This window comes from Aedes aegypti, chromosome 1 (genome assembly GCF_002204515.2).
Source record: "Aedes aegypti strain LVP_AGWG chromosome 1, AaegL5.0 Primary Assembly, whole genome shotgun sequence".
NCBI lineage: Eukaryota > Metazoa > Arthropoda > Insecta > Diptera > Culicidae > Aedes > Aedes aegypti.
In genome coordinates, this window is record NC_035107.1 from 238,769,112 (window position 1) to 238,784,592 (window position 15,481).

General features: G+C 35.4%; 1 protein-coding gene across 5 annotated transcripts in view; it reads right to left on the minus strand.

Moving 5' to 3' along the window:
• The window catches only part of LOC110674038 (cadherin-87A), an 869,996-nt gene that overhangs the window by 27,606 nt on the left and 826,909 nt on the right, over window positions 1-15,481 (minus strand). For all 5 annotated transcript variants that reach the window (XM_021837330.1, XM_021837335.1, XM_021837332.1 and 2 more), the window contains 3 exons: window positions 8,774-8,863; window positions 1,667-2,827; window positions 621-781 (listed from right to left, as the gene is read on the minus strand). In XM_021837330.1, coding sequence (XP_021693022.1) covers window positions 621-781; window positions 1,667-2,827; window positions 8,774-8,863 — 1,412 coding nt within the window. The remainder of the gene's footprint in view (window positions 1-620; window positions 782-1,666; window positions 2,828-8,773; window positions 8,864-15,481) is intronic.

Here is a 15,481-nt window from a genome sequence, read left to right on the forward strand (position 1 = left end):
CCACAGTTATTAACTGAGAGCTTTCTTTGCCTAAATTGCCATTTTTGCATTCGTATATCCTGTGGCAGGTTCGATGAAATTTTATGCCCAGGTAAGTCAAGGAAATTTCCATTACGAAAAGATCATGGACCGACTTGGAATCGAACCCAGACACCTTCAGCATGGCTTTGCTTTGTAGCCGCGTACTCTAACCACTCGGCTAAGGAATGATATTTAAGCAATAAAAGTGTGTGGAACGTCTATCAAAATTAACATGAAGGGTCTAAAAGTTTAAAAAATAATTCTACCCTACGGAAATCTGCTTCGAAGAGGACCGTTACGAAGTCTAGCTATCATTTGGTTTCAGGATGATGTAACAATATCTTAATGATATTCTTGAATTAAACAAAAACGGAATCCCACTATCTGCAAATTATCATAAAAAATAGTTATTTTACATAAATGGATCTGGCGGAAACTCTTTACAGTTTTTTTTTCGAAAATTGGTTTGTTCTACAAAAATTCTTTAAATTATGTATCATATCTTTTCTTTTGAGGTTGAAACCGTGATTTTTTTTTCTGGTACACCCTATTCAGGATTCAAGGCGCAGAGGAACTCATGGGGGGACCGAATAACTTACCAATGTTTGAGACAGCAGCACAGGACGATGAAGCTTACGGCACCGACAAACAGCACTATCAGCAGGGCGATTATCGCAGCCAGGGCCAAATCGAACTCGTCCTGGACGTTGGTTGCGTAGGCCGGGACTACGTTCTCGATCGAAAAGCCGGCATTGTAATCCTGCGTGTGTGTGAGAGAGGGCGAGATAAAATGGATATCGTTATAAGCAGCGCTCACTGGAGGTCACATCAGAAGGACGGCCATCGTTTGGTTCTGAATGAATCAGGTGAATGGTGCTCCAGGCAATGAATGGTGGCGGTGTAATGAATGATGCACACCGCACCACCACCGTATCTACAGTTCAAACACAAGATAGGCGGAGGCAGAAAGAGCATACCAACCGTATTACTAATGCTATCGACGAGTCATTGTTTTACGTCGTCGTCCTTACGGGTATGTGTAGTTGTGTGTGGCTCGTATCAAATTTTAATGGATGCTTTGTGCCGATGCATTTGCATTTCAAACATTACATCGCTATCGGAATGGGGCCGTTGCTGTTTACTGGAATTGTAATTCGAAATTGGACTCGCCGAAATTCCTGTTGCAGTTCTAATGAACGTTTGATCAATGTGTAGCATGTAGCGGTGCCATTTGAATGCATAATGATGCTTTTGTCGTTGGTTTTGACTGATTTTGTGATATGTTAACGTTTATCGTTTGATGCAACAAAACCTTCAAAGGTCGGTTGACAAAGCTACAAAACTAGGCAAACCACAAATGAATCGATTTCCGTAGAAAAGACCAGCTGGCTTCAGGGAATTTTGAAGCGACTCACTACTAGGTTTTCGAGGAATTTTAGATATAGCATGTTGTTTGTTTCAATCAAATGAATTTATGGCGGGTTTAATTAAGAACTGATTTTAATTGAATTCAGAGCGAGTTTAGGATTGAATTTGGATTGGATTTAAATTATATTTGGATTGGATTTAGACTGGATTGTATTGGATTTAGATTGGAATTGGATTTGGATAGCATTTTCTAGAAATCTTCATCCTTCAAACTCACCTGTAGGAAATCATATTTGGCGTCGATCTCCCGCAGAATCTCCTCTACCGACACGATCGTCTGCGAACTCATATCGATCGCATGGAAGTACATGTCGCACCAATCCATCCGAATGCGACCCAAGCTGTCCACGTGGTATCGAATCTCATCGACAATAATCAGCTTCTGGGTGGCATTCGAAAGTTCGGATATGATCTCATCTCGCTCCATGTGAACTTCCGAGGGTGGCCTCGACAGGATCACACGCACTAGTTGTTCTGGATTGAAGATCCAGACGTAGACTTTGGTGGTGGCAACTCGCTCAGGAGATTCCACCTCTTTTGCTACAATGTCCAGAATGAAACGGTCCTGGTTATATTCGGCCATGTAGTTTGCGGTAGTTATACGACCGTCCTTGGAAATAGTGAACGGACTTGGAACTATGCTACCAGTTGTCTTCGTAGCTCCGTATTTGTAAAGATAAGACCCGCTGATGAACAGTTCCATGGTAGAGTTCACGCCCAGATCTCGATCGGTCGCATTGACAATTGTCACCAATTCGTTGATGGCAGCCTTGGAGCTTACGCCAGCGTAGTAAACGTCCTGTTTAAAGACCGGGGGATTGTCGTTGACATCGAGGACTGTGATCCAGACCTTCGCAACCGTGCTATCGCGTTCCAGCTTTTTGGTCGACATCATCATCCGATCGCGCTCAGTGATCAGCAGGTCTTGTTTCTTGCTGGCTTTGATATAGAGAGCGTAGACATCCGCTTCCTCGCGGTCCAGCGTTTTGTTGGTGTAGATATCGCCGGTGGTTTTGTCCACGTAGAACGCTCCATCCTCGTTGCCGAGCATCATGTAGTAGTAGATTTTCGGGTCGGGTGTGTCGTAATAGGCCTGGATTTTACCGATGCGGATGTCCCGAGGACTGTTCTCGGCGATGAAGAACCTGTAGGGGTTTGAGGCGTCCGGAAACTCCGGGTGGTTTTCGTTGACGTCGACCAGCAGTACGGTGAGGAAACGGAGCGTTTCGAACCACGCAGGGGTACCCTGGTCCCGGGCCACCAGGATCAACTCGAAGCGGGCCTGCTTCTTGCGGTTGAGGGGCTTGCGAATGCGCAGTTCGCCGGACATTTCGTTGATGATGAACTCGTCCGTTTCCTGGACGTTCTGGTTGTTGACCTGTGCATGAAGTTCAGAGGAAGGGTTAGTTAATTTTATCAATTTTGTGATTTTTTGTAAATATTGTAAATTTTGTCTCAATTTTTTATCAATTTTGTCTCAATTTTGTATCAATTTTGTCGTAATTTTGTCTCAATTTTATCTCAATTTTGTCTCAACTTTCAGGATGAGACGAGCCTTACGTTGTATTTATCCGATAGAATTCCAGACGACGAAGTAAAACAAACTTGCTTTCGAATTAAACGATTTTTATTACTCACCACCAAAATTGAGATAAATTTTGTCTCAATTTTATCTCAATTTTGTCTCAATTTTGTCGTAATTTTTGTCTCAATTTTGTCTCAATTTTTGTCTCAATCTTGTTTCAAAATTTTTCTCAATTTTGTCTCAATTCTATCTAAATTTTGTCTCAATTTTGCATCAATTTTGTCCCAATTTTATCTCAATTTTGTCTCAATTTTATCTCAATTTTGTCTCAATTTGTCTAAATTTCGTCCAAATTTTGTCCAAGTTTTGTCCAAATTTTGTTTCAATTTTTTCTCATTTTTGTCTCAATTTTGTCTCAATTTTGCATCAATTTTGCATACATTTTGTCTCAATTTTATCTCAATTTTGTCTCAATTTTGTCTCAATTTTGTCTCAATTTTGTCTCAATTTTGTCTAAATTTTGTCTCAATTTTGTCTCAATTTTGTCTCAATTTTGTCTCAATTTTGTCTCAATTTTGTCTCAATTTTGTATAAATTTTGACTAAATTTTGTCCAAATTTTGCCCATATTTTGTCCAAATTTTGTCTCAATTTTGTCGTAATTTTTGTGTCAATTTTTTTTCTCAATTTTGTCTCAATTTTATCTCAATTTTGTCTCAATTTTTTTCTCAATTTTGTCTCAATTTTATCTCAATTTTGTCTCAATTTTGTCTAAATTTTGCATCAATTTTGTCTCAATTTTGTCCCAATTTTGTCTCAATTTTATCTCAATTTTGTCTCAATTTTGTCACAATTTTGTCCAATTTTTTTCCGAATTTTTCTCATTTTTGTCTCAATTTTGTCTCAATTTTGCATCAATTTTGCATAAATTTTATCTCAATTTTGCCTCAATTTTTTTCTCATTTTTGTCTCTATCTCAATTTTGTATAAATTTTGTCCAAATTTTTCCAAATTTTGTCTCAATTTTGTTTCAATTTTGTCTCAATTTTACATCAATTTTGTCTCAATTTTGTCCCAATTTTGTCTCAATTTTATCTCAATTTTGTCTCAATTTTGTCTTGATTATGTTTCAATTTTGTTTCAATTTTGACTCAATTTTTTTTCTCAATTTTGTCTCAATTTTATTTCAATTTTGTCTCAATTTTGTCTCAATTTCGTTTCGATTTTGTCTCAAATTTGTCTCAATTTTGTATAAATTTTGTCTTAATTTTGCATTAATTTTGTCTCAATTTTGTCTTAATTTTGTCTCAATTTTGTCTCAATTTTGTCTCAATTTTACATGAATTTTGTCACAATTTTATCTCAATTTTATCTCAATTATGTCTCAATTTTGTATAGATTTTGTCTAATTTTTTTCCAATTTTTGTCTAAATTTTGTCTCAATTTGTAAATTTTGTCAATCTTGTCAATTTTGTCAACTTTTTTTTATCAAATTTGTTTAAATCTGCGAGTGTTCCATTAGGAAAATAAAAATCCTGTCACCGAAAAAAAAATGTGCCTTTAAAAAATCATCATGAAAGTCATCCCACACAAATTTCTATAATAAATATCAAATACTAGCAAATGTTGAAAAACCATTCGAACGTTGACAACAACAAATTTTGACAAACTCAAACGGTGTTATGAACGGTGAGTCGAACGGTTTCGTATCGCCAAAATCGTATCTCGTCAAAAATTCATAAATTTTGTACCTTTCATTTCTGTCACTTCTTTTGTTTCCTTCACTTCTTTTGCTACCTTCATTTGAACAACATGCTAAACTTTCTTTCCTCCCTTTCCTTCCTTTTTTTCCTTTCTTTCCACCCTTTCCTTCCTTTCCTTCCTTTCCTTCCTTTCCTTCCTTTCCTTCCTTTCCTTCCTTTCTTTCCTTTCCTTCCTTTCCTTCCTTTCCTTCCTTTCCTTCCTTTCCTTCCTTTCCTTCCTTTCCTTCCTTTCCTTCCTTTCCTTCCTTTCCTTCCTTTCCTTTCCTTCCTTTCCTTCCTTTCCTTCCTTTCCTTCCTTTCCTTCCTTTCCTTCCTTTCCTTCCTTTCCTTCCTTTCCTTCCTTTCCTTCCTTTCCTTCCTTTCCTTCCTTTCCTTCCTTTCCTTCCTTTCCTTCCTTTCCTTCCTTTCCTTCCTTTCCTTCCTTTCCTTCCTTTCCTTCCTTTCCTTCCTTTCCTTCCTTTCCTTCCTTTCCTTCCTTTCCTTCCTTTCCTTCCTTTCCTTCCTTTCCTTCCTTTCCTTCCTTTCCTTCCTTCCCATCCTTTTCTTTTTCCCTTTATTTCATTTAATTCTTTAATTGCTTCCTTTCCTTCTTTCCTTTATTTCATTTACTTTCTTTATTTGCTTTATTTTTTTAAATTTAATTCTATATTTTTTGTATTATCTTTTTTATGATTTTTACTTCATCTACTACCATTGCTATTTGTTTGAGTTGTGGTTACAGTTTACTGGTAAACGAAAACCTAAACCAGACCAGAAAATCGTGTGTAACACACCTGGTCTTTATTTTCATATACGACCGTGATTCCAGAGTACAACATGTAAAACAGATATTTTTTACGTTACTTCCTTTGCTCCCATTTAAATGTTTGTCGCATGGCTTTAAAGCTCCTTTTAGTTTTGTTGTTAGCCTTTTTCACTTCCTTCGCTACTTTTATTTCATTATTTTGCTGGAATTCCTTAACTTTTATCTCTTCTCTAACTTCCTTTACATTCTTTACTTGCCATACTTTATTTACTTCTTTTAATTCCGTTATTTAGTTTGCTTACTTTAGATTCTAAACTTTCTTTGCCTCCATTATTTTTTTGCTCTGCTCTCTTTGAATTTGTTGTTAACTTCCTTAATTTGCTTGATTTGTTTTACTTTCTTTATCCTTTATTATTCGTTTTCTTCCTAAACTTCCTTTATTTTGTAAGATTCCTCTACTTTCTTCACATCCTTTTCATACTTTACTATTTTTGGAAAACTGTTCGATTGCCAAAAACGAATGATGCTAAAACCAATCGATTCGTTGAAAAAATCCAAGGGTGTATTGCCGAAATCGAATCGTATCAAAAATTCATTCACTTTATCACCCTTTGCCTATTTCACTTCCTTTGCTTACTTTATTTTATGAACTTGCTTAATTTGTTTTACTTATTTTACTTCCCTAATTTCCTTTACATCGTTTTACTAGCTATACTTCCTTGCTATACTTTCTTCACTTTCTTCGATTCCTTTATTTCGAAATGCTTCCTTTAATTCTTCTGCTCCCATTATGTTTTTGCTCTGCTCTCATTGCTTCTTTGCTATTTTTGATTTTGTTTTTAACTTCCATAACTTGCTTAGTTTGATTTACTTTCTTCACTTTCTTTTCATCGGTTTTTCCCTCCACTTCCTTTACTTTATTATCTTCCTTTACCTCGTTTTTTACCTGACTTCCTTTCCTTTTTTAGTTTACTTCCTATACTTTCTTTATTCACTTAATTTACTTGAATCTCAATGAAACTTTTATAAAAAAAAAAATATATCAGAAAGGTGAGAAAAAAAACGTCTGCCCTGATAGGGACATACAGATGGCCATAAAATTTTGTGTTATACGGTGCGGAAACGGGGCTGATATGTGATTATTTTTTATTATGGGACAATTTGTGTAGATGGTTTTTCCTCATTTCAACGAACAAATTGTGTTGTCTCGATAGTGCAGCTAAAAGTTCAAAGGAAGATATGTTGAAAACTGATGAATGATGCATTTTCACGAAAATGGGACTGATTTGCGATTCAAGGAAGTTTTTTACTTTTGCTTTCTTTACTTCATCTTCTTCCTTCACATTTTACTTTCTTTACTAACTGCAAAATCTTTACCTCCATTACTTTCATAAATTCTTTTTACTTACTTTACTTCCTCTGATTTTTTCAATCTTCATTTACTTTTTAAACTTCTTTTTTTCATTTTCTAATATTATTTCACTTTCCCAACTTCCTTAACATTATTTCCTCTCATTAGTGCCTTCCTTCGATTTTGTAAATCCTTTACTTTCCCTACTTTCTTCATTTCTCCAACTTCCATTACTTCCTTTATAAGCCTTTTCCTTCATTTTCTTTTATTGACTAAAGGAACCACTAAATTATGTAATTCCATTGTTTTCTTAACTTCCACACCTACTTTATGTCCTACCTTCTTACTTTTCTTCCTTTACCTCCTCCTTTGACTTAACTTTTTACTTCCCATATATTCATTACCTGCTTTACTTCCTCTACTTTATTTGTTTCCGTTATTACTACTTACTGCATCTAGTTCTTTTAGCTCCTGTTTCGTTTTCATTTTTTACGTTATTTCAGAGGAGGCAAAATACCGGTTCAATACCGGTACGGTTCAAAAATATTTAATAAATGGGAAAGAATCTTGAAGGCTATCCAAAGCCATCCAAGATGGCGGACAGAAATTCATGGCGACTGTTTCTTGATTGTTAAACCACTAAAGCCATGTAATATTGGTATATTTGATTTGGGAAAGAAGTATAGAAGCCAAAAATTATGATTTGAAAATCCAAGATGGCGGCCCAAAATTCAAGATGACGACTGATTCTTGAAGGTTTAACCCCTAAGGCCAATATGGGTATTTTTGGTATGGAGAAGGACCCTAGAAGCCAAATATGATGATTTGAAAATCCAAGATAACTATTGTTTCTTGAACGTTTAGCCCCAAAAGCCATGAAATATGGGTATTTTTGGTATGAGGAATGAGCCTTGAGGCCAAAAACGATAATTATAAATAAAAGAAAGGTACAGTTTCCTGAAGGTTTAGCCCCTCAAGCCATGCAATATTGGTATTTTGGAAAGGGAAAAGAGCCTAGAAGCTAAACATGATGATTCGAAAGTGCAAGAAAACAATCCGAAATTCAAGATGGCGTAGTAGCAGTAGTACCAGATTGTTTCTTTTTTTTCACGTCTGGGTTATTTATTTTATATACGTCCTTTACCCTCTTTACTTTCTTCTTTTAATTTTAACACTATTACACTATTTTAACTTTTATTACTTCATACTCTCTTCTGTTTTTTCAACCTTCATTTTCCTTACTTCCTCTTTTCTCTTTTCCAGCGTATTTTTTCTTTTTGACTTTTAGTCCTCTGCTTTCTGAACATCTTAAAAGCAAGTCTTTTGCTTTACTTCAAATGCTTCTTTTACTTCCCTTTGCATTTGTTACTTCCTGCATATTTGTGTGTGTTATTGCCTTTCCAAACTTCTTTTTTTTCTCTACCCCTTTTACTTTAATAACTCCTGCATAGTTACTTTTGTTCGCTTGATTTCTTCAATTTATTTTAGAATAAAAGATCCCACTGACGAGTAACTGTTCGATTGAAAATTACTTTCGATTGCTTAGATTCTTTTGCTAATTTTGAATAACAAACCTCTTGGTTTTTGTGTGTCCTAAATTCGATTAGAAGCTCGAATTAAATCACCATAGAATCAAGAAGTTTCTAATCATGTTTCCCCAATGTTCGTTCACAATGAAAACCAATTACGCCCGCTATCTCGCAGGTACATTACATGAAATGTTTCCCAATTTTAACCACATCAAACTGAACAAACCCCAAAAACTCCGTTTCCTCGAATCTCCTGCGGCCGGATCCACCGACAGCAGGCGGAGCGCGCGTACTCTCGCGTACTCGTTCGAATATCTAATGAATTACACCCGCATTTTGATGAAATGGTTTTCCCGACACAATCAGCCCAAGCCCGAGCCCGAACCCAAGCTAGTCGCCATTATCCACTTACCTGCAGATGGTACAAAACTTTGCCGTTCGTTCCCTCGTCGCTGTCGTTCGCTTTAACCGTCATCACGAGATAATCCGTCATCGCTAAATTCTAAAACAGAGAATGTAATTAAAACGGCAACGGCGGCATATTAGTTTGATGAGTTGGCAGTTTTCCACGGTGGCTCCCTTTTTCAACCCCACAGAACGCTCAATGGGAAAAACGGACAAGAGATGGGAAACAAGGGCATCGTTATTCTCGCAGTTGATAGCTGACGCCCGGCTCGGTCAAGTTTGAATGGATTAAAGTTGCATGGCTCGGTCGGTCCACCCAGCGGCCTTTGTCACCATTAAGGGTATACGATTTACATTTTTTTAAAATGTCGATATTAAACGAAAAGTTTCACAGGATTTGTAGCGCTTGTAAAGCCGTAGCGAGCGAAACTTGAAAATGTTTCATGAAGCTCCATACGAAATCCGATACGATAACTAAACGAACGGCTTTTATTTTCGTTACGTTATATTGAAGTTACGCTGTATCGAAGTAGAATATTTGTTTATGTTTAGTTCAACATTATTCATAAATGAGATAACGAATCTAAAGTTTATGTTATTCACATACACAGGAAAAAACTGATTACAAAATCATGATTTATGTCATGATGATGTCTTTATTTTTTTTTTATTTATTTGGAGCAGGGAAAAGCCTGTTTGAGTTGAGCTGTTTTTACTATTGCTCTCTCTCAAACGGGCGCAAAACCTCCTCATCTTTTCGCATCAACAGAATTACATTCCCAATGATACAATGAGGTTAACAATACACATATAACAAAAAAATAATCTTATCAAATAAAATTCTTAAAATCTATCACGTGAAGAGAGACAAAATTTGCATAAAATACTTCTTAATTGTAGTCCTTGACAAATGAAAATCAAACACAATGTAACACTTATTAAAAATACGACACATACTAGTTAATGGTGCATGGTAACAATAGTTGGTTCTCGAGAACGGTAAACGTATGAAATCATTACTACGCATGGTTGGACTGCGTACATTAATTTTAAGTTGACTCAGTAAACTGGGGCAGTCAATTTTGGAACTAAGTAAATCCGTAAATTAAATTCATAATTTGGTTATGTCATGATCTCAGCACCACAAATCATGGTCTCTGGAATCATAATCATGAATATTCATAAGCGTCTGGTCTAGGCAGCGTTACCTAACCGGGGGTCCGCGGACCCTTAGGGGGCGTGACAACCTTTCAAAGGGTCCGCGAAGCCATAACAACAAAAAGTAATGATGAAATAAGTTATAAATAATAGCTAGGGGAACATGGTCTAATTAGGACCTAGTAGCAATTTTTTGGCCATATCTTTTCAGCATGATGAACGCCATGAAAAGTTATGTTTGCGTGGAAGCCTAATTCAGCGCTCACACTTTTATTTCAGAGAGTATTGTGATATCTCCTGCCAGGACAAGACTAGACATTTTTGAGCAAAATTCTCCAGAAGATCCGAATTGGACCACCCCTGTATGGTAGTTCTATGGTAGTTATAAAATATAACTCCGATTTGTTTGGTATCAAAAATAAACTCAATGCGTGAAAAAATAATTTAATTCGAGCCACAAATAGCTCAAGTAAAAAGTGAATTTCTTAAAAAAAAGGTGAAATTCGAAACTGGTTTAAAGTTAAGTACAGTCAACTCTCCCCAACTTGATTTTACACGGACCATCATGTATGGGAGATATCGATATAAAGAATACATTTTTTTATTTTTGAGCTTTTTGTTATTTTGACAAAATACTTTAAAAAATGCCATTTTAGCTTTGAATATAGTAAAATTTCAACACATTTAAACTTTGCATGAAAATATTCGGTAAAAAGGTAAACTTGTACGGAAAACTGAAAAAGACAGCATCGAGTCTCGGGACATCAAGTTGATACTTCTTCATTTTAGGGTCAAAGTACGCTATATTAAAGTGATTATAAAATGAAGCCAAAGTTCAAATGTTCAAGCTCAAAATACATTATATCGAGTAAGAGATAGTTGACTGTATTGTTCTCAGTACTCGTAAACGTTCTTTTGTATCGTATTGTCAAACTATTTTGGGAAGCTTTATCCAAAATTGGCTGGAGATGCTTTTTAAGTAGCTTAAGTAGTTTATTGATTCCTTCATATTTTGGTGGTCTACCGTATTTCTCAGATTTTTTCGAAGACTTTTTTGAGCGCACCAGAAACAAAGACATCAATATTACAACTTCTATGATTTTCTACCAAACTAAGAAGACTTTCACGGAGTGGAGCCTTTGGAATATGCTGCGAGCTCGAGGTCTCTATTGAACCATATCAAAAGGTCCGGATTGAACAAACACTCATCTTGTGATTTTCAAACTAGTTTAGCACAAACAAACTCGTTCTTTTGAGTGATCCGGGTATGTTCGATTATTTTTGCCCATCTCTAGTATTAACGATCTTTCCAGCAATACGAAGCATCACGGTATTTGAGCAAACCGAAATTTATATTCATTTCTCCCATGCTAGTGAGCACGGGAGCACTCTTTCCAAACCAGCGCAGTTTTCTTCACATTTCTTCAAAATCTTTGATTGTTCGTAAAATTTGTGAAAAATCTTGAATAATTCCTTGATGGACTCATTAAAAATTGGTTTGCATTTAACTTCTGTGATTGTTGAACTATCGACCAATGTGTAATAAAAGCGAATAAATTAGAAAAGGGATTAGCGTATTACTTTAAATTAAAAGTGACCGAACATGTTTTCCAGGATGGACATTAAATGTCAAGCGATAACATAGATATCGTACTAAGCGTATCTTCATCTTGGAAACTTGGAATCGACACGTTTTCGTTGACAATCGACAGACGGTTCATTCCACATTCACACGAAGAGTGATCAAACGAACGTACGACAGAAAAATATCAACTGAATTTAGCTGACAACAATGGCATCACTAGTAAACAGCACTGTTTTTGTTTATTTATATCCTTTTTCGTAATAAGAGCTGCATTCATTTTCTGTGTGACACATTCGACATAACAAAAAAGCTATTATTGTTGTTTATGATCAGACATTTCTGAAATCTATGAAAAAGTTATGATTTATAAAAACGTCATCGTGTCAAACGACATTCATTTCACAGTTTGTGTGTTTCTCTAGGTTCATTCTACCGCTCGTGCTATGTGTGACAAGCAACGTTAGCCGGTGAGTGTAGAGAAATCATTTGACTGCTGAACCTGGAAGCGAAATGAACATCGCGAGAAATGTCGAACGTTTGCTTCAGCTCATTCGTATCGATCACCCAAAATTACACACTAAGTTATGGATTTTGTCGATCATAAACGGGTGCGATAATTAGAAGAGTGTTGTGAAAGCAATCGGGGTGATTTTTTTCTTTTCCTTCGTGGCTCGGTTCGCCCTTTCTTTTGCGAAGGGCAAGCCACAGACAAACAGATGTAACAGCTGGAAAAAAAAATCAATACAAAACATAGTCTCGCGATAATTTATGTCCAATGGCATTTGGCCAATCGCAAACTAGGTGATGGTAGTGAGCAAATGTCAAACTCGAACAAAAGCGAGGCGAGCGCCACGATTGGCTCGTCACCGATGCATAAGGAATGTCTTTGTCGGCTTAGCACTTCGGTAGAATGCCGACGTTGAACTTTTGTTGGTGATATTTCATTTCTCGTTTGAACTACGGTCTAAAGATAATCTGAATGCACAAACGATGATGCGATGAAAACAATAAGAGTGTGCTCAAGCTATCGGGATCGTTTTTCGGCGTTACGCGCGTGCTGAAGGTGATTTGTGGCTGCTCAGTCAAGGATTAATTGGTGAGCTCGTTCCATGGTTCAATCAATCGAGTAAAAAAATGAGTAAAATACAATATTACACGCTTTCTCCTAACTGACAGCAGAAGGAAAGATGCGTGTATGTATTGTTCAATAAACTTTGAATGGTTCGTCACTTCTAGTGTTGGCACTAATTTTCTTCCAGTTGGAAATTTTTCATATTAACGAAAAATATTATATTTATAAGCATGTTTATATCTCACACATAATCCTTTGTTGATCTTTTTTTACTCTAAACTCCCCCCAGAAGTTACAAACCACTAAACAAACATACTTTGAATCAAGTTTTGATAGTACATTTACATATTTATAATTTCCTTTGTATTTCTGGGCTTATAATATCAAAAAGGGTCCAACGATTTTTTTTAAATTTTGCCTAGACATGTAGGATAGCCGCCATAGAAAACTATTAGTGGGCACAGGTTTGATGGGGATTTTTTTTTTTTCATAATAACAGATCTGGGGAGCACCATGTCCCCTAATCGATCGTCTTGAAGTCGATGGGACAAAAAGTAAAAAAATGCATGTTTGCACTGGAGGAATTTTAGAACGTTCCATTCAGGAATATTCAATGAAACCCTAAATAATATAATATAGGAACCTGGTTTAATCAAGGAATGTTTGAAGAAATCCCAAAAATACTTCCTGGATGAACCCCTGGAGAAATCCTTAAAGGAATTCCTAGGAAAATTCTAGAAGAACTCCAATGTGAGAATTATTGAAGGAATCCTGGAATGTTTCAAAATTGTTGAAATCACTGGACCATTATTTTTTATAAATGGCCATTATTGATGAGATATGTCAAAAAAAATTCTGCAGGAATTCTGAAAACAACTCTGAAGGAGCTCTATGAAGAATTTTTACAAGAATATACAGTAAAATTCATGGAAAAATAATCTGGAAATCGTTTGGAAAATCTTAAAATTTGAAAACAAAAATGATGCAAGAGAATTCATGGAGAACACAGGTATTGAAATAGCACACTACACTAGCCAGTAACTGCGCTGGCTAAGGTTTTATTGTGTGTAGTGTGCTATTTCAATACCTCGGGCTAGGCATTGGATATACAGTTGTGTTCAGAATAGAGCGGTTCCACGCCGTTTCGCAAACCCGATTATTTTTGTATTTTTTGAATCGCCTGAAAATTTGCATACAGATTCTTTATGACCAAAAATGCCATTATGCACTTTCAGACCACCATTTTGAACCTCGCCTTTTTTTTTTTTGAGAAGGGCGTATCGGAAAATGCATGACAAATCTTTAAAAACTGTAACTCGAAAACGGTTTGTCTGATCGATTTGAGATCTTCTACAAAGTTGTAGGTATTGCTTAGGACTATATGGAGAAAAATATGCACGGTAAGAATAAGTTACAGATTATTTTTTATTTCAAAAACAAAATTTTAAAATCAATTTTCTCCAGAAACGCATTTTTTTATTTTTGTATTTGTTTTAGGGGACAACTTATGTGATTTATTGCACAACGTTTCAAAATGGAAGAATTATGGACAAAAAAGTTATGATTTTTTAAAAAATTACAGATTTTGAAAAAAAATCGTAATAGAGGAAAACAATATTTTTTTATGTGATGATTTGAAAGTACAGAAAAATTGCAATCGAAAAGTACTTAAGTAAATTTTTTCTGGGTTGCATCAATTTCGAGATATACTCATATTTATATAAAATTTTCAAATAAAAAAAAAGAAAAATAGGCTCTTTTCAAGCATATTTCGTGTTTCTCCATTCCAGAAAAAAAAAATATTTTGATTGAGCGAATCGTAGCTAAATCGTTTATCGTTTGATCAAAACATTTATGCTTAAGTATTGAAAAAAGAGTGCACGGTAAAAAATATAAACGATATTTTCAAATGAAAATTTGAAGCTGATAGTTCTTAAAAACCGCAATATTGATGTTTAGGACTATTAGGAAAAAAATATGCACGGTAAAAAATCATGACAGATTTTTTTAATAAAAAAAAATTAAAACGATTTTCTGTGAAAATGCATCAGTGATTTTTATTATTTTTGGACATGTTTTAGGGGACAACTTATGTGATTTATAGCACAAGGCCATAATTGGAATGCTCAGCAAACTACTTTGCATCCGTTTGTAATATATTATCGTCAAGATGGCAAAGTCAATCAATTAAGTTTTGTTGTAATTTCAGAAGATTTGCGCCACGATTCTGTATCTGTTAACTTATTCATATATTAAATAGTATTTTAACGGTTTTCGGCTCTAGATAAGCAGCTAAAATGCCTTTTTCATCTACTTTCCTACGTTTCGGTGTATATTTCGCCTTCTTCTGGGATTTCTATAATTATGTGTTGTAAAATAAATTTGTTGTAATTATGTTCAATATTCATAAGTGTTGTGTGTAAAATGATAGATTTTTTGCATTGGATCACAAAGTAACTTTCAACAAGATATATTTTATGTCTGACGGAGCTGCATCACAGTATAAAAATAGGAAGAACTTTTCAACTCTTTGGCAATTTAAAATCAAATATGATATAGAAGTTGAATGGCATTTTTTGCAACATCACATGGAAAAGGGCCATGCGATGCCATAGGAGGGACACTAAAACGTATGGCTACCAGAGCCAGTCTTGCCAAAGAACGTGAACATCCGATAAAAAATGCTAAGGAACTATATGATTGGGCTCAAAATCAGAAAGAAGAGCAGCTTACACAAATCTTCTTTTGTTATTCAACTACTGAGGAATGTGATATCATTGCACAAGAACTTAACCAACTATTTTCAAGTGCAAAAACAGTTCAAGGCACTCAGAAATATCACTCGTTTATCCCTATCTCTGAAACACAAATTGAAGTTAGACAATTTTCGAGCTGTGACG